General features: G+C 39.9%; 1 protein-coding gene across 1 annotated transcript in view; it reads left to right on the top strand.

Moving 5' to 3' along the window:
- Positions 1 to 19,627, top strand: part of LOC126473159 (phosphatidylinositol 4,5-bisphosphate 3-kinase catalytic subunit delta isoform) — a 165,476-nt gene that overhangs the window by 104,141 nt on the left and 41,708 nt on the right. The window contains exons 10-13 of the mRNA XM_050100021.1: positions 232 to 362; positions 2,825 to 2,968; positions 7,074 to 7,173; positions 15,578 to 15,747. Of these exons, the coding sequence (XP_049955978.1) occupies positions 232 to 362; positions 2,825 to 2,968; positions 7,074 to 7,173; positions 15,578 to 15,747 (545 nt within the window). The remainder of the gene's footprint in view (positions 1 to 231; positions 363 to 2,824; positions 2,969 to 7,073; positions 7,174 to 15,577; positions 15,748 to 19,627) is intronic.

Below are 19,627 nucleotides of genomic sequence, written 5' to 3'. Positions count from 1 at the left end.
TGCTCTCTTTCTTTCTGTTTCCCTCTTCCTCCCTCCCTACCGCCCCTTCTCCACTCTCACCCCCACCTCCACCCCACCCCCACATTATCATCCCTTTCTGTTATAAATGTGACACGGGTGTATAGGTAATATGAATGGTTATGTGTGTACTCATAATTATATTCCTGTGAAATATTCAAGAGTTTTTGTCATGTGAAAACCCGTATAAATAATTTGTTCACTTATTTTCAGGTTTCAGAAGTGACTGCACTTTTGAGAAGGTGGCCGAAACTACCAGTGGAAAAAGCACTTGAGCTGCTCGACTATGCATATGCAGATCAAGCAGTTCGTAGTTTTGCTGTACAGTGTCTTAAAAGTGTTAGGTAATTATAACTTCACTTATATTTGCTTTATGTCTCTTACTACATGAGGAAGGCTATTGCATGTGTAGAAACGAAGGAAAAAAGAGAACCAAAAGCAAAGGAAAAAAATAACACTCACCTTAGATAGAAAACATTGAATGGATACAAAGTTTCCATTATTGCTGAAATTCCTTCTAGTATACTAAAAATTGGATATCACCTCCAGAATTCCACAATGTGGTCGAGAGGTTCCGGTATCTCTTGTCAACACAGTATCTGGTATCTTATGGAGTTCTTTCGAGTTTTGCTCCAAGAGGCTTCCTTGACTTTTTACACAGTTCTTTATTAGTCTTGTACCAGTGTTGGGTCATGTGGCGCTTAATTATTCCCTGTAACAGGTTATCTGGCATGGTAAGGTCTGGGTTGTTTTAGTGGCCATTCCAAAATGGGCTGGAGATGTTGAATCACACCCAATCCAGTGGCCTTGAAATTATTTATCAAGAAACTGACAAACATAAATAGAAAAACTGTGCTGGAGTTTTGTCAATGACTTCCTTGTCTTTGAGCCGACACATGATCCATGATTTCCTTGTCTTTGAACCGAGGTTTAACCACATTTGCAACATGTCCAAATAAGAAGTTCTGTTCACGTACCCTACAAATAAATGTGGTTCCAAAAGATACTGTGATGTCATCCTGGCCCGTATTATTACATAGGAAGGGTTCCTTTCCAATTCTACCATGTAATAGGATGTTCCTTAAACAAGAAAACCACATTCCACCTGTGTGAACTGTGATATATTGCACATTCATCAGAAAATACTCTAGAGCAGGGCTTCCCAACATGTGGTCTGCGGACCTCTTAGGGGTCCACCGGCTCTTTCTAGGGGGTCCGCGGCCACCTTTCACCAAATCGTGTAAAATAATGAGTAAAATTAGTGAATAAAAGTGTGAGAATCAAATTCAATACCCCCCCCCCCCGGTGTGAAAAGCATGTGTACTTTTACTTTAGGTCGTATCCCAAGCAGCCTTTGCGGTTCATAAGTGAGAACGTATACACAGGTTAGTGCTGGAGAATGCAGATTCTCTGATCGATTGTTTAGCAACAATACGGGGGTTGTTTGTGCGCCGGCTCACAGCGCTAGATGCGCTGAAACATTTTACGCATGCGCGGAACAAGCTTTGTCGACCAATCACAGTGCTCACTGGCACGTATGCGGTCCCAGGCATAATTAAATGTTAAACGTGCTTTGTAAGTGCACTACCTATTTCATAAGTCGATTTTTGACCAGTTTATTACTTCTAACATGGATCGGTGGCTCAAGAGGGGTTAATTGAAGAAGGGTGCAGTTTCTCCATCGCCTTCACAACAAGGGAAGTTTCCAGTTGAAATGAATGAGGAGGCAGGACGACCAAAGGAAGACTTTACATACATTTGAACATTTTTCTTCGGATTTGATGAAAAATCACACACACACACACACACACACACACACACACACACACACACACACACACACAAAACTGTTACGAAATATGCATGCTCCTTACACAACAGTAGCCAAATAGTGGAAGTGAACAGACCATAAGTGACAGCTTGTCAACAGCGAACAGTTTGGACATGACGTTGGTTGCTCTTGGAGGAAGACAGCCCCATCGTGTGAAATTTCAATTATCAAGTAATTTTAATCAGGCTATAGTGTGTTGAAGAAAGGGAGTAAATCCACTAGTAAGTGTCTGGATGTGCTCTTGACTGACTAGGGGTCCGCGATGGATTTTTGACTGAAGAAGGGGTCCGCCAGCTGAAAAGGTTGGGAAGCCCTGCTCTAGAGCAAGACGCACAGCAATCTTGCAATCCTGAAATAAAGCAATAAAAAGCACCACATTATTCAACAAACCTTTGCTGTGAAGACAGCTTTGTTAGCCTGACACAGCACTGTTCTGACCTGTTGATCATAAACTGCAAAGATATTGACATGCATTCTGGTCATGCTCTGATGTTGACATGGTGGTTTTCTTTATAATGTTGATCCACAAGGTCTCTGGTTTGAAACTGTCAGTAGGATAATTTCCTGACCACTATTTCACGTCAACCCAGGCTCAAGTATTACTTAATACCTGAAGTGTTGGGAGAATGCTCTTCTGTTGCAGTTATAGGTTTATTGCTCATAAAAAACGTGTTGATAATGAAATTATAGGTCTTACCTTACCAGTTCATGGCATTAATTGAAACTGGTAGTGATGGCCAACAAGTCTTTTTCCATCACTATGATCCCTACACTGCCTGAGTAGTGTTCCCTCAGAATGAGAAGTTACCTCTGCTACTGACTGTAATTAACTTTCAGGGTCTTTAAAGTTTTGTGATTTGCCCTAGTGATTTTTTAAAGTTATTCCATGCCCTTTTTGTTCGATAAATATTAAGTTAGTATAGTTTTCATAATGATTATACATAAAAATTTATCATAATTTTTTATTTGTTTCAGTGATGAAGACCTCTCATTGTACCTGCTTCAGCTTGTCCAGGCACTGAAACATGAAGCTTATTTGTACTGTGATCTTGTAGAGTTCCTGTTACGCCGTGCTCTGATGAACCAGAAAATAGGTCACTATCTTTTCTGGCATCTCAGGTAACGATGAGACTATATTTAGTGTGACACTTATTTGTGATAAGCTAGTTGCTAGATGTTTCATTTTGGCAGACATATCATTTATATTTTGTGCAAGTTTGCAGCGTTGCTTTTCGTATCTTGTGAGTGCGTTAAGATCGCTAATTGTTTGAGTTTGTGGAGGTAATATTGTGTCTGAAAAGAAAAAAATTGTAATGAGTGTGTTACCAGTTTTGATTTATGTCATTAAATGTGAAAGATTTCCAAAAATGGAGATTCGTTAGTGAACAATGCAGATAGCATGTTGAGAATTGTTAGGATAGACCACAAAACAAACAAATGGATCAAGTGCAAACTGGCATGAATTACATAAATATTACTGTAGTGAAAATGAAATGGAGGTAGTCAGGACACGAAGTTGGGTGGATAGATGGCAGATGCACTAAGGTAGTTCATTGCTGGATTCCAGTAGGTAAGAAAATATTGAGATGAAAACCTAATGAAAGATGGGTAAATACCCTTAGCAAACATGCAGGAACAACGTGAAGGTATGTAACTGGAGCTCATAATCCATGGAGAAGTCTGGAGGAGACCTTCATCCAGCAATATATCTCAAATGGCTGATGATACATATTCGCTCATTTGTTTGCAGCTTGTGTTGAAGAAAACTTGATCTATAAAACTACTCCATCTAGTCTGATTTTTGTGATAAAGCTTTTTGTATATTACTGCAATTACACCATCTCATTTCAGATAGTGAACATCTAGAACCTTAGTCTTTAGCATTATTATTTTTTAGCGTACTTTTTCTCTGACATTCGACTGTGAACAAATTTTGTACTCTCATACTGATTTAAAGACGTTACCACCACCAATGCACTTCCTATTTTGCTATGAAACTAATATTTTAATACCATATGTAGTAACTATGTGCTCCTCAATGGGGAATCTGATACTACCATCCATATGTCATTCATTGAGTGAGTTATGATTGCATTTGTATGTAATTGAACTGATAGACATTTGCTAAAATGTGTTTGAAAGATGAACGGAGAATATTCAGTTCAGATCTGATGAACAGGGCAATTGTGGTTAAAGTACAAATACACCATGAATTTGAGTCTAGACAAATACATATGAAATAAGACAGTGAAGATGCACCTGTGTTTAATGGTACCATTTGAAGAACGTTGCAGAAAAAGAGATTATTACATTCTTTCTACAAATGTGTGCTGGGAAACTGGTAGAGAAAACTTAATGGCAGTTCAATCATGCATGAAGCCTGCAATGACTGCAGTGACACTGGTGGAAAGTCTATCAGAAAATTCTAGGAAAGGCAATGTATGGATCCAAACCCTCCATCAGTCTGCTGTGAATTACTCTGGTTTTGAAGATGAAAAGAGTAAACAGGAAGCTGGAACGTTAAATTCTGCATTTAAAAATCATTTCATGCTTGAGAGTACGATCATATCGATGTTGGGTCACCACACAAGCTCACATATGAGAGAGAGACCGATATAAGAATCCACAGGAATGAAAAACAATTGTGACTGCTCAAAGCTGACAAGACACCAGGCCGTGACAGAATTCCGTATACATTTTACACTGAATATGCTGAAATATTAGCCTCTTTCCAACTTCATACATATTGGAAATCTCTTGAACAGTCGAAAGTCCTATGCAATTGGAAATGAGCCCGTGTCACTCCTATTTGCAAATAATAATAATAATAATAATAATTTGGATGCATAGAATTACAGACAAATATGTTAACATTCATCTTTTGCTGAATCCTTGAGTGTATTCATACATTATGATGTTGCTGGGGCACAAGAAGCTTCTCTGAAAACATCAGAACAAAATCAAGAAAAATCACTGCTTGGAACATAGCCTGCTTTATTCACATTAATCTTGCGCACAATTTCAGAAGAAAAGCTAACAACTCACCAGATATTACAGGAATAGGATTGTCAAACGTCTAGACTGACAACTGTGCTGCCTTTCAGACAAATCTGTTTCTGAGTTGTAGTACACACATGCAACATACATACGTGCGCATTCACGCGCGCTTACGCGCGCACGCGCGCGCGCACACGCGCACACACACACACACACACACACACACACACACACACACACACACACACACACACACACACACAGATATGCATGTATGACTACATTGTGCTGGATGAGTTACATAATGCCAGCACTGTAGCTCTGCAGGTTGTCTGGGGTGAGAGGTCATGTTGCGTGTAGTGGACGAGGGGAGAAAGGAGGTTGGGAACAAGGGGGAAGGTTGGGGGAGGTGGTTGACAGCTGAGAGCAACTGGCAGCAGGTGCACAGCATAGGAATGTCGCACTAGTGAGCTTATTCTGGTTGCAGGTATGGGGTTGGGATGATGTGTACATTGCACAATGGCCTGGAAGACTTGATTGGGAGGAGCAGGTAGCACAGATGGATAGGAGGGATGTGTCACATAGGTGATGTGTCAGCTGTGCTTAAATGTGCATAAATGTAATATAATGCCTGTAACATAGAAAGTTTACAAGTTTAGCAGTGGACATCTTGAACATGTCACATTGATATAATATTTAGTGGTGAACTCATGCATTATGTACTCTTAATAGGAAAGGTGAATGGAAGACTTAAATTTGTTGGAGGAATTTTGGGAAAGTGCAGTGTAGCTGTCTGTATAGGTAATTGCATACAAGGTGTTAGTGCAACCAGTTGTAGATTACTGTTTTTCTTTTGGAGTCTTTATAAAGTAAGAATGAGAGCAGTCATCAAACAAATTCTGAAGTATGCTGCTAGGATTGTAGCAGGTTGATTTAGCCCATTTGAAAGTGTAACAAATATTCTCTGACAACTTCAAATGGGAATCTTTGGAAGAAAACTACTGATGTTCTGATTAAATCTTGTTGAACAAATTCGGAGAACTGGTGTTAGAAGAATACTGTCCAACAATTCTGCTGCCATCATTATATTGTTGCGTAAGTATCACGAAAATCGAATATATTGCTTCCCCCTACTTATACCTCCTGAGGAGATCACGAATGTAAAATAGAGAGATTCGAGCGCGCATGGAGGCTTTCCGGCAGTCGTTCTTCCCGCGAACCATACGCGAGTGCAACAGGAAAGGGAGGTAACGACAGTAACATGTAAAGTGCCCTCTGCCACACACCGTTGGGTGGCTTGTGGACTATAAATGTAGATGTAGATAATAAGAGAGAGTATGGCATTTACAGATGCATGTAGGCAGTTCTTTTTAGTCATTGTTCAATATTTGAATAAAATAGGACAAAACATTTCTTATACTGATACATGTGTACAGTGACTTGCACAGTTTATATGTAGATTTGGCCAAACGCAAAAATTATTTTTCTCTTACTTCTCCTCTCTCCTCTCCTCTCTCTACCCCCGCTCTGCCATTGTACTGTCGCTCCTCCCTCTTTGGCTATCATCTTTCTCTCCCCTTCCATTCTCTACCTTCACTTCTTCCACCTGTGTTTTCTCCCTGTTTCACTCTCATTCCTTCCTACCCACCATCATGTCAATCTCTCACCATCTTCTTTTGCTATGATCTACCCTTCTCCTCTTCTTTACTTTATCATTCTCATTCTCCCCCTCCTCCTCCTCCTCCTCCTGCTCCTCTGGAGGATTTCTTGCATTTTGAAATATATTTGTACACACTATCATGATAGATTATTAAAAAAGCACTATGATGTTTTTCACTGGAAACACTTGATTCCAGAAGGACAGCTGACGACTGTGGAGGGGGAATCTTATTTAGAAACTAAATTGATACAAGAATGTGTTATGCCAATGCTTCATGCTGTGTCTCAGCTGTAAGGTACTATCAGCGTTCTGTTAAATTGAAACTCGCATGCAGCATATGAAAACCTGAAAGGATTTTATAAATTCTCTTAGGATGCTGTGTTGATGCACCATAAAGTCTTTACTTTTGTTTGTACATGTTTTACACCATTTTATTCTCTAATTATTATTCGTAATGTCCTGAAAAATCTGACTATGTAAAAACTCAGTATGTAGTATTCGTAAATTAAAATTTAATCAGTTTTGCAGTGCTGCTACAAAAATGTAATTCAGAACCTTCTGACACAGGTCTGAGATGCAGGTGCCCTCAGTTTCAGTGAGATTTGGGCTGATACTGGAAGCATACTGCCGGGGAAGCAAAGAACACATGAGGGTCCTGGCACGACAGGTATTGTGTGACTTCACATACTTTAATGCTGAGCATGAGAATTTTGATTTATAAGATAACAGAAAATCTGAAATGCTGTAGAAATTTTTCCCCATTATCATTATTAACTGGGGTATAAATTCCAGTGGAAGATGTGTACTTGTCTGTAAGAATGCAAATGTGTTGGCTGGCAGTTTGTGTAATTAAAATTTTTGTTAAAGCCTCATTTCTTATCTGTGATGCTTGAGTACTGTAATAAATAGTAATTGGCAATGTCCAAAAAGAACTACATTTAGATTTCAAAGCAAGTGATATTTTCAGTCATTCATAAATAAAAGAGAATAAACCTGGCACATTACATGAAACATTTGCAACTATTTGAATTTCAGGTAAAATGAAACACTGGGAAATCTGGGATGGAATAGCACCAATATGAAAAGGATAGTTTGCTATTCACCACATAGAGGAGCCATTGATTGGCATACTGGCACATTGAAAAAAAGACTGATAGATATTATTAGCTACTGAACTAAATTGTTTGTGAGATGCAGAAAAAACAAAACAACACACACACACACACACACACACACACACACACACACACACACACACACACACACAGAGAGAGAGAGAGAGAGAGAGAGAGAGAGAGAGAGAGAGAGAGATACACTGTCATCTCCAGGCACAGACCAACTGTGATTGCATCTGATGTGAACAGCGATCTTTGACTGCAGTGGGTAGTCAAGGGTACAGAAGCAGCATGGGGTGGGGAGGTATAGCAGGCTAGGGTGGGGCTAGATACTAGAGTTGCCTTTGGGATAGTGCATCAATGACATGTGGACAGGGCAGTGGGCTGGTAGGTGCAATGTTGGGAGATTGTACTTCTTGGAAGTGGGGAGGAGAGTGGAGGGGTAACAAAGTTAGAGGAGTGAAACTGACTATGCAGGTGTGCTGACTGGAGAATAGATGCCATGTGTAGGGCTGGACTAGGAGTGGGGAAGAGGATAGGTAGTTGAAGGACAGAAACCAGTAAAGGTTGAGGTCAGGGGGATTACAAGAATGAAAGGTATGTTGCAGGGAGAATTCTCACTTGCACAGTTCAGAAAAGCTGATGTTAATGGGAAGAAACCATATGGCACATGCCATGAAGCAGTCATTGAAGTCAAGCAAATTATGTTATGTGGCTGTGCTGTGCAATTTGGTGATCCAGCTGTCTCTTGGGCACAGTTTGGCAGTGGCCAGTCATGCAGACAGATAGTCTGTCAGTGGTCATTCTCTTGTGGCATGGGATACAGTAGTATTCCGCCACCTACGCAACATGCTCCACAGCCTCTGCCATCTGGATTCTTCCTACCAACTTCAGAATTCCTGAATTGTATAGATGGAACTCTCCTTGCAGAATATCTTTCATATCTGTAACCCCACTGGCCTCAGCTTTCACTATTCCCTGTCCTCAACCTGCCTGTCCTCTTCCCTGCTCCCACGTCAGCCCTACATAAACCTTCTAACCCACCCATGCACTTGAATAGTCCTTTCAGCTTCTCTACTTATCTCTTTTCCTCTTTGCCCTCTCCCCACCTCTCAGAAGAGCCTCCCAATGCTGCGCCTAGTAGCTCACTATCCTGTTCCCACATCCCTGCCTGCTCCCACAGCCAACAGTAGATCTTCCCACACCCTACTCTGCTGTCCTTCCTCCCTTCGCAACCCCCCCCCCCCCCCCCCCCCCACCGCTTTCTATATCTCCCACTACCAATGCCATCAAAAATAGTAGCTGCTCACATCAAATGCAGTTACAGTTGAGCCACACACATGTTTAAAGTTTAAATATGTGTGTGTCTGGATTTCAGGTAAATTACATACAGAGAGAACTTCAGGTTTCTTAATTGCCACACATTGGCAAGACGTGGCATGTAAAGGCTAGTAATGTGTATAATGTCCAGATTTTTCCTTGTCCATTTTAGATTGACCACATCTTTACACAGAAAGAAGACAATGAGATAAAGTCTTTGTGCACCCAAAATGTGCCAAGTGATTCCTTGAGACATTTCAGTGCAAATTGCTTGGCTGCAGGTGGCTAGATAGTAAGTAAGAACTCTCTTATCTGTGAAGTACTGGTGGTAATGGTACATTCATTATGACATAGCTATCAGTGGAGGAATTTCAATCTCATAGAAAATGACTGTCATCAGAAGGCAACCAAATGACACAGACAGGAGGAAAGGTATTAAATCCAGAAGGAATGAGGAACATAGGTTTTACTCGCGTATTCACATCACAGTTTGTCTGTGAATCTTAATCATCCCTGTGGATGAGCACCTCCAACTTAATGCCGAGGTTTAGCCTTCCTTATTAAGCTAACCAACCATTTCTTTGATTTTTCCACAGTTGTTGTCCCATTACCACAAGGCATGCTCTTTGTCTGTGTGTGTTCCAGCTCCTTATGAACCAACATCTTCCATGATCATCCATTTCTGACCTTTATGTGACATTAAACTCCTCTTTGCCTGTTTTGTTGCTGTCTTTAAACACTTCTCCTCCCAATTCCATGGGGACTTCAAATCTACCACATCATGCCATATAAACAAACTCCTCTCACACAATTAGTTTTCCTTCAAAGTCAAGATCTATAAACAAATAAATAGTGTAGTCTATGCTGTTTCTGGATCATTCAGAAGAATTCCTTTGGAACAGTAAAAAATCTTAAATTTTTCAGTCGGTTTACATCCAATAGCAACATCTTTATGGATGGGCATGTGACTGAAGTACATTCTCCTAATTCCTCCAAAAACTCAATGTACACATTCCAGTCTGTCAATCTATGTTTACTTATTTGTTTGTGAGATCCATGGTCTAATGCAAGCCTATCTAGATATAATTTTGGCAGCTTGTAAGTCAGATGTAACTTTTGACTTTTTGGTGTAGGCGACTGTAACAAGTATGAATTTGTGTAGTTTCGCGTTTGTGTTGTTGTTGACGATTACAGCTACTTTCCTGGATGTTGACGTGCATCCTTCTGATGGCTTTATAAAAAGTTCCGTCTAATTTCAATCCACCTATTCTCAGCTTGCCAAGATTTACAGCTGCCAACCCTTACATATGAAACATTTGTTTCATACTCTGTAGCAATACACGAATGCAGAATCTGCAGTGATAAACAGTCCTCCTCCTAATTTGCCTCTTCCATCTAGTTTACAAACAGATCTCCTGTGCTAAATATTCCATGATCATTATGCCTTGCCCCTATTCTCTGAGCAGGCTGATGCAGTGGTGAGATTCTAAATGTGTATTCGAGAGGATGTTGGCTCAAATCCCTGTTTGCCCATCCAAATTTAAGTGCTCTATAATTTGCCTAAATCTCTTTAGGAAAATTCCAGGCTTGTTTTATTCAAAAGAGCATGGATGATTTCCTACCCCATCCCTCCCCAAACTCTCTCTATTGAGCCTGTCATCGACTCCTCAAAGTGGTTTTCAGCTTGTGATTCAACCCACATAGTATTGTAGTCTGTCCTCATACCATTCCAGTAAATGCCTCCCTTACTTTGGTCCCCCACAATGTGTTCCAGTCCTGTCTCTGAAATGTACTGTAATATTAGTGACAGGCGTCTCAAGAAAGTATCTGTGCTGTGTATGATTATAGCTGCACCTGCTTCCATGTTACATACGGTGTAGGCTAATGCTCTAGCATAATAGTGAAGCACTGTGTTTCAAAAGGCATAGGCATCAATATTTAGCAAGAAATGATTTTTGGAGATTGATTTCATTACTGCTGTGCTTATGATCTACATTTCTGGATATGTTTTAAATTTGCTTTTTATAAATTTAACATATTTTTGCTGTTTTAGCTTCTGGGTTGGAAGCACTAATAGTGTATGTGCCCAGTGCCTCAGTAGCAGTGCTTGGAGCTAAGCTATGTTGTGTGCCGCCTGCGACTTGAACCAGACTCTCGCCTTTCATGGGCAGTGCTCCTATTAGAGACTGAAATATTCAGGCATATCTCGTGGTCCAGCTCAATTATTTAGTATGCCCATATCTTTTTTTCCTGCTGTCAAATCTGGTAGTTGCCATGAGGCACCCATAAATAGTTCAGGCAACAAAAGCATTGTATTCAAAAGCAAGTGCCTGGGGGTACCATACAAGGGTAATCCCAAAAGTAAGGGGTCCTACTTCTTTATAAGTACATAGACCTGTTAATTTCTACAATGGTTTACATCAGTTTACAGCTTGAACATTTAGCTATTTTTCGACATAATCAGCATCTGTCAATGCATTTTTGTAGATGCTGTGGCAGTTTTTGTATGCCCATGTCATACCAGCTCGCCGTCATGCTTAGCTATTTTTTGACATAATCAGCATCTGTCAATGCATTTTTGTAGATGCTGTGGCAGTTTTTGTATGCCCATGTCATACCAACTTGCCGTCATGCTGTTCAGAAAGTTATGAACCTCTTTTTTCACCTCATAGTCGGAGCTGAATCACTTTCCGGCCAAATGTTCTTTTAACTTAGGGAATAGGTGATAGTCACTGCGTGCCAAGTCAGGTGATTGTGTTCCACTGAAACTGTTGCAGGAGAGCAACGGCTTGCCGAGCGATGTATGGGCGAGTGTTGTCATGGAGAATGTGTACGCCCTTGCTCAACATTCCTCTTCTCCGGTTCTGAATTGCCCGTTTGAGTTTTTTCAGAGTCTCACAGTACCTGTCAGTGTTAACTGTCCAGTGGGCATAAAGTCGACCAACAATACCCCTTTCCCAAAAAACGGTTGTCATGACTTTACCAGCAGACTGCGTTTGTTTGAATTTCCATGGCTTTGGCGAAGAAGGATGCCGTCACTGGCGTGATTGTTGCTTGGTCTCAGGTGTAAAGTGGTATATCCAGGTTTCGTTACCCGTGACAATTGAGTCCAGAAAGTTGTCTTGTCCAGCTGCAAGGTGGTGAAGAAATGTGTGGGAAGATTCAACTCGTTGCCGCATATGCTCCTCAGTCAGCATGCGTGGTACCCATCTTGTGCACACCTTCCAGTAGTTCAATGTTTCCGTTAAAATTCTGTGAGCGGTGCTTCGGGAAACCTCAGGAACCAACATGCAGAGATAATCCAGGGTGATCCACTGATCTTCACACATGCTTTGCTCAACCTTCAACACTGTCTTCTCAGAAATTGACGGTCTCCTGCTCCTCTGTTCGCCATGAATTTCGGTCCAACCAGCTGCAAACTCTGTATACCGCTTAAGAACATTTTTGACATCCATGCACGACTCACCATACACTTCCGTCAGTTGGTGATGGATTTCAGTCAGCGCACTGCCCTTTGCATTCAATTTTGGTGGCTGGTTATCCTGCACTAATGTTCTACTGCATGCATCAAGATCACACTAAAACTGATGCCATTTCACTTTGAATAGGAGCCAGAAATTGCACTAAAATTACACCATTTCTCTTTGAATGCAAGCGGAAATTGCACAAAAATTACACTGTTTCTCTTCAACTGTGTGCTGGTATGCAAATAAAATGGACGAAAACATGTTTTGTAGCACTCTGTCTGTGATGATTAGAAACAAGTGTCAAGTGCTGAAATGGTATTGAGCTGCACTATGATCAACGCAGAGAAGAGGGGCAGCTGTCTGTTTTCAACTGCTTATGCTGTGATGCGACGTCATCCCTTCCAGCACTGTGGGTGTGACGTTGCTCACAGCAGCAGCAACGTTGCTCACAGCAGCAACATGTAGCTTATTGTGCAAGTGTAGATTAGGAGGGACTTTTGAGGAGCTGTTGTTATAACGACATAGTGGTTGAGTTGTCTAAGGCATGGAGTGGCAATTCATGGACCAGAGTTCAATTCCCACTGGTACCACCTTCTTCTTCTTCTTCTTCTTTTCTGTCTGTTTTTCTTTCTTTCATTTTCTTTTTTTTAAATTCCTCAGAATGTTAAACTGTTAACTGTGAAACGTAAATATACAGGGTGATTCAAAAAGAATACCACAACTTTAAAAATGTGTATTTAATGAAAGAAACGTAATATAACCTTCTGTTATACATCATTACAAAGAGTATTTAAAAAGGTTTTTTTTTCACTCAAAAACAAGTTCAGAGATGTTCAGTATGGCCCCCTCCAGACACACGAGCAAAATCAACCCGATACTCCAACTCGTTCCACACTCTCTGTAGCATATCAGGCGTAACAGTTTGGATAGCTGCTGTTATTTCTCGTTTCAAATCATCAATGGTGGCTGGGAGAGGTGGCCGAAACACCATATCCTTAACATACCCCCATAAGAAAAAATTGCAGGGGGTAAGATCAGGGCTTCTTGGAGGCCAGTGATCAAGTGCTCTGTCACGGGCTGCCTGGCGGCCGATCCATCGCCTCGGGTAGTTGACGTTCAGGTAGTTACGGACAGATAAGTGCCAATGTGGTGGCACTCTCCATACAGTTGATTGTGGAATTTGCAGCTCTCTGCTAGCTCTGCGAGTCGATTTTCCTGGGCTGCGAACAAATGCTTGCTGGATGCGTGCTACATTTTCATCACTCGTTCTCGGCCGTCCAGAACTTTTCCCTTTGCACAAACACCCATTCTCTGTAAACTGTTTATACCAACGTTTAATACACCACCTATCAGGAGGTTTAACACCATACTTCATTCGAAATGCACGCTGAACAACTGTCGTCGATTCACTTCTGCCGTACTCAATAACACAAAAAGCTTTCTGTTGAGCGGTCGCCATCTTAGCATCAACTGACGCTGACGCCTAGTCAACAGCGCCTCAAGCGAACAAATGTACAGCTAAATGAAACTTTATAGCTTCCTTAATTCGCCGACAGATAGTGCTTAGCTCTGCCTTTTGTCGTAGCAGAGTTTTAAATTCCTAAAGTTGTGGTATTCTTTTTGAATCACCCTGTATTTAAAAAGTTCGGTTTATATGCATAAAATTAATATATGCAGTTCAGTTATGATTACAACCCCTCTAAGTCAAAAAGATTATTGGTCAACACGTTGGCATAATTTTGCACAAGCCATCACTGGTAAGCTTTGAGCACGTAAATTTTTTTTCATTGAAACTCTGAAGCTAAATCAGTGAGAACTCATTTGATTAAAAAACAAATTAGGATGGCATTGGCATTCCTGATTGTTTATTGAAATCCTTTCATGAAATTCCATTGTTCTGTACCAAAGTTGAAACCCTTGATATCCAACATTTAGAGCAATATTTCAGACACCATCTCAAAAAGCTGTCTGATCTACCATCTTCCTACTCACATCACAGAATACAACTACATAAAAAGACCTGACCTATTATACCCTCAAACTCCCCCAAGTTTGTAGCCCCTCATGACATCACAACTCCGCCCTGCCGATCTCTTCCATCTGCCACATCGTCCAAAACTTTCTTCCATCATGCCATAAAACACAGAAAAACTCTAAACACTGTTTGCAACCTGGCTGCTAAGAACCTCAATCCATAGAAATTTAATACTTTCCAGAGTTCTGACCTTAAGTCCCGCACTCAGTCTCGGTCATGTACATGTCAGAGACGTAGATTTTTCATTCCAGTCCCCACAGTGGAAACACTTTTTTTGTCACCAGCCTCTCTAACCAAACCTGAATGAACCCCCACTTCACCCCTCTATTCATCCATGGCCGTCTCTCATTCCCACCCTCCCACCTCCTGGCTACCTTCAGGAATTACATACCTCAAACCTGTCCTCACCTTTCTTTCTTAGGTCTCTTCCCAAGAACACAGACCTCAGAGGAGAGAAAAGAGTAGCTAATCACAATATTAAAATGGACCCCAGTTTGCTTACCCTCATTGCAGACAAACTGTTGCAGACAGTATCATTTGATGACTGTAATTCATCAGCAGTTTCCTTTATGGGGCAATGTAATGGAGCTGTTGGAACTGCAGCAAGTGTGTTTATTTTCGTACCATAAAGAGTTTCACATATTTGTCTTAATGCTTGCCAATGTTTTTATATTGTTAGTGAAGTCTCATAACACTTCCCTTTAAGAAATGTTTTCATATTTGGGACAGAAAGTAATTACTAGGGACAAAGGTAGATCTGTAGTCTAATTGAAAAGATTTTATTGGAATTAATGCTAGAATACTACAGAGATTTCTTGTGATATTGACTTGATGGACACTGCAGAACTTGAAAACATTTTTCAGAATTTGAAAATAATCAGATGATGAAAATGCTAATGTCAGAAAAAAGCTTTAATCAAGATTAGGAAGATTCTAGCTTCCAGCTATTGTGAGTAACTATGTCATTGTTTAAGATGATATCGAAAATGCGTGTTAATTGAAGACTGTTAATGGGAGTGTATTGTTCTGAAGATTTAAACACACAATGACCAGAAGGAGAGAGAGAACTAAATTTTAATTGTAATAAAATGGAATTTCCTGTACTATAAGTGGAAATTTTTGTTTTGGTTGCAGGTAGAATTTCTGGAGCGAATGAGGGAAGTCAGTGAACTTGTGCGACAGCGGCGTGACAAAGATAAGGCACGAGCTTGTCTTCAAGAAAATTTGGAACAGCCACACATTGGTGATGCAGTTTCACGTGTTTTGTCTCCTCTTGACCCTAGTTATCGGTGTAAACATGTCAAGTGAGTTTTTTTTTTATTTTAATGTAAAATGTTTAGTTTCACTCCAACAAGCTTTTACTCAGTCTGTTCAATTTCTCTTCCTGTTTAAGCCCTCTGATTTCAAATTTTTTTAAAATGGTGCTAGGCAATTGTAAATGAACTGTAAGGGACCACAGATGTGCTCTGACAAATGGCTTGAATATCACATACTGAATTAAAATGAAAGGTGGGCAGCAAAAAATCTCCATAGAAATTTCTGTGTCAATATTGTACCATTTCATTGAATTTTTACAAGTTGTGGTTTTCTTGAATGTCACAAGAAACTGCTTGTGTCTTCTGAGAAATATGTGTAGTTTTCTTTCTTGCCTGTATATCCAATATTTATTTTGTCTGTGTACCCTTCACATTTTTTTAATGTAATGGTAAAAACTTTAATTTACTTTACTAGCACTTAATAGGGTCGCCCCTCATTCAGAATCTGATGGAGGTAGAGGAAATTCAGTATAAAAACCATTGCAGCTGCGCGCGCGTGCGCGCGCGCGTGTGTGTGTGTGTGTGTGTGTGTGTGTGTGTGTGTGTGTGTGTGTGTGTGTGTGTTTTCATTGCATGCAGTGAGTTGTTTCCTTTATTCCTAAAGTATTGAAATTTTATTGTTTTTTAAATTGGCATTTGGGTACTAAGTGCAAAATTGCAACTTTTCAAGGAAATTTATTTGATTGGCCAGTATTATTTACAAAATTGTAGAGTGAGTGTTTTTTAAATTTCAAACCTTTATTAAAGAAGTTTTGTGCATTATTCTGGTGCAAGGCCACTGTCATTGTCAAAAGTTTACAGTGAATTTCTAAAGAAAGAACAGAATTTGCAACTGTAGAAACTATGTTTAACAATTGAGGCCAACAAATAATATACACAACAACACATTAATGACTCTATACTAGGAGAAACAGAAAATTCATCCAAGTATATGTATGTACAGCATATTCAGCAGTATAACAATGTTATGAAAAAGAAAGTTGTTACTCACCATATAGCAGAGATGTTGAGTCACAGATAGGCACAACAAAAAGACTATCACAAATAACTTTTTATTGTGCATATCTGCGACTCAGCATCCCCGCTATATGGAGAGTAGCAACTTTTGTTTTCATAATATTGTTTCATTCCATCCTGGATTTTCCTCCATTGTTTTATATTCAGCAGTGTGGTTTGTTTGCATGTTAATTTCCTTGAAAATTCAGCTGTCAAGATAAGGTCAACAGAAACCTCATCATCAAATACACACACACAAGTTTAGAAGAGTACTTGACAATGCAATGCATATGTACCCAGTAGAATAGTTCCTAATGGGAGGGACTCTTCATGGTGTACAGTCTCTGTAAAGAAACTTCTAAAGAAATAGAAGTTACTGCATAGTAGATGTGAAACAAAGCAGAAGACTATAGATAGAGAGATGCTGAATGAAATGCGTTTGGCTGTCAAGAGAGCAGTGCTTGAAGTCTTCAGTGACTACTGTAGCAGAATATTATCAGTTGATCTTTCACAAAACCCAAAGAAATTCTGGTTGTATGTAAAGGCTGTTAGTGGCACCAAAGTTAGTGTCCAGTCACTCATGAATGAGACTGGAACTGAAATTGAGGAAAGCAAAACAAAAGCTGAAATACTTAACTTAATAATTGACCCAATGTAATCCTCGTACCACTCAAAAGATGAGCAGAATAAGTGTTAGTGTCACTGGTGTTGAGAAAAAGCTGAAATTGTTAAAATTGAACAAAGCTCCAGGGCCCAATGGAATCCCTGTCAGATTCTATATTTGATTTGTGCCTGAGTTAGCCCCCCTTTTAACTATAATCTGTCATAGACCCAGCAAAGAAAACACCATGCCCAGTAGTTGTAGAAAGCACAGGTGACACCAATTTAAAGAAGGGTAGTAGAAGTGATCCACAAAACTGCTGCCCAATATCCTTGACATTGATATGTTGTAGAATCTTAGAATATGTTTTGAGCTGCAACATAATGAGGTGTCTCGAACAGAATGACCTCAATGCTAACCAGCATGGATTCTGAAAACATCGAGCATGTGAAACCCAGCCTACTCTTTTCTTACATAACATAATAAAAACTTTGCATCAAGGCAGTCAGGTAGATGCAGTATTTTTTGATTTCTGAAAAACATTTGACTCATGACCACATCTACACTTATTGTCAAAAGTACAATCATATGGGATATCAAGTGAAATTTATGACAGGATTGAGGATCTCTTGGTAAGGAGGACACAGCTTGTTACCTTGGATGGAGAGTCATCGTCAGATGTAGAAGTAACCTGGGGTGTGCTCCAGGAAAGTATGTTGGGACCTTTGCTATTCATATTGTATATTAATGAGGGTACAGACAATATTAATAGTAAAATCAGGCTTTCTGCAGATGATGCAATAATCTGTAATGAAGTACTGTCCAAAAGATGCTGGATAAATATTTAGTCAGATCTTGATAAGATTTCAAAGTGGTGCAAAGATTAGCAACTTGCTTCAAAGGTAAAAATGTAATGAAAAAGAAATGTAAAAGTGTGCACTTCAAAAAAACAAAAAAAACTAAGAATCTTACGACTACAATATCAATGAATCAAAGTTGAGATCAGCCAACTAATATGAATACCTGGGTGTAACACCTTGTAGGGATGTGAAATGGAATGAGCACTTAGGCTGTAGATGTTGATTGACTCATAAGGGGATGGTCCATTGCAACATGTCGAAACCTACTCTGAAATTTTTCACACAGGAAGAGTATACTGAAAGAAATGCACTGGCAAAACTTTAGCTGATAAGGCACATTGCAAGTATTTTTAAAAAAGTGTAAAGTTACTTGTATTTGCTGCACAAAGAGCTGCTTATAACAGTGGTTTGTACAGCTCTTCCAGCTGAGCTTGCAAAACGGAAAATAAACATATGCAGCTGTGGCAAGAGAATGTAGTGCCTTGTATTTGGAAGTCCAAAGTGCTCACACGTGAATTGTAAGCATTTAAATGACACCTAAAATGCCTAAAATCATTAATTTTTTGAATAACTCACAGTTCATATTGACAGCTAAACTGTTGCAGATGTAATTGCTAGACAAGAAAAGAAAATCAAGCCAATTTTTGATGTTACATTACAGATGACTTCCATCAACTGGAATTTTAATTTTTAGCCATGAAATATTTTATAACAATTCCTGTAGCACTGTTCTTATGATACATAAAAACAAAGATGAGGTGACTTACTGAACGAAAGCGCTGGCAGGTCGATAGACACACAAACAAACACAAACATACACACAAAATTCAAGCTTTCGCAACAAACTTGCCTCATCAGGAAAGAGAGAAGGAGAGGGAAAGACGAAAGGATGTGGGTTTTAAGGGAGAGGGTAAGGAGTCATTCCAATCCCGGGAGCGGAAAGACTTACCTTAGGGGGGAAAAAGGACGGGTCTGCTTGTGTCTGTATATGTGTGAATGGATATGTGTGTGTGTGCGAGTGTATACCCGTCCTTTTTCCCCCCTAAGGTAAGTCTTTCCGCTCCCGGGATTGGAATGACTCCTTACCCTCTCCCTTAAAACCCACATCCTTTCGTCTTTCCCTCTCCTTCTCTCTTTCCTGATGAGGCAAGGTTGTTGCGAAAGCTTGAATTTTGTGTGTATGTTTGTGTTTGTTTGTGTGTCTATCGACCTGCCAGCGCTTTCGTTCGGTAAGTCACCTCATCTTTGTTTTTATATATAATTTTTCCCACGTGGAATGTTTCCCTCTATTATATTGTTCTTATGATACTTTTGAAATAATGTGTATTTTACTAACAATGAAACAGTTCCTTGTTTATTTCCTGTAGTTGTCACAAAAATATGACGTGTCTATTGGATGACAAAAGCAGAC

Source organism: Schistocerca serialis, chromosome 4 (genome assembly GCF_023864345.2).
Source record: "Schistocerca serialis cubense isolate TAMUIC-IGC-003099 chromosome 4, iqSchSeri2.2, whole genome shotgun sequence".
Lineage (NCBI taxonomy): Eukaryota > Metazoa > Arthropoda > Insecta > Orthoptera > Acrididae > Schistocerca > Schistocerca serialis.
This window is presented reverse-complemented; position numbering and strand designations above follow the sequence as displayed.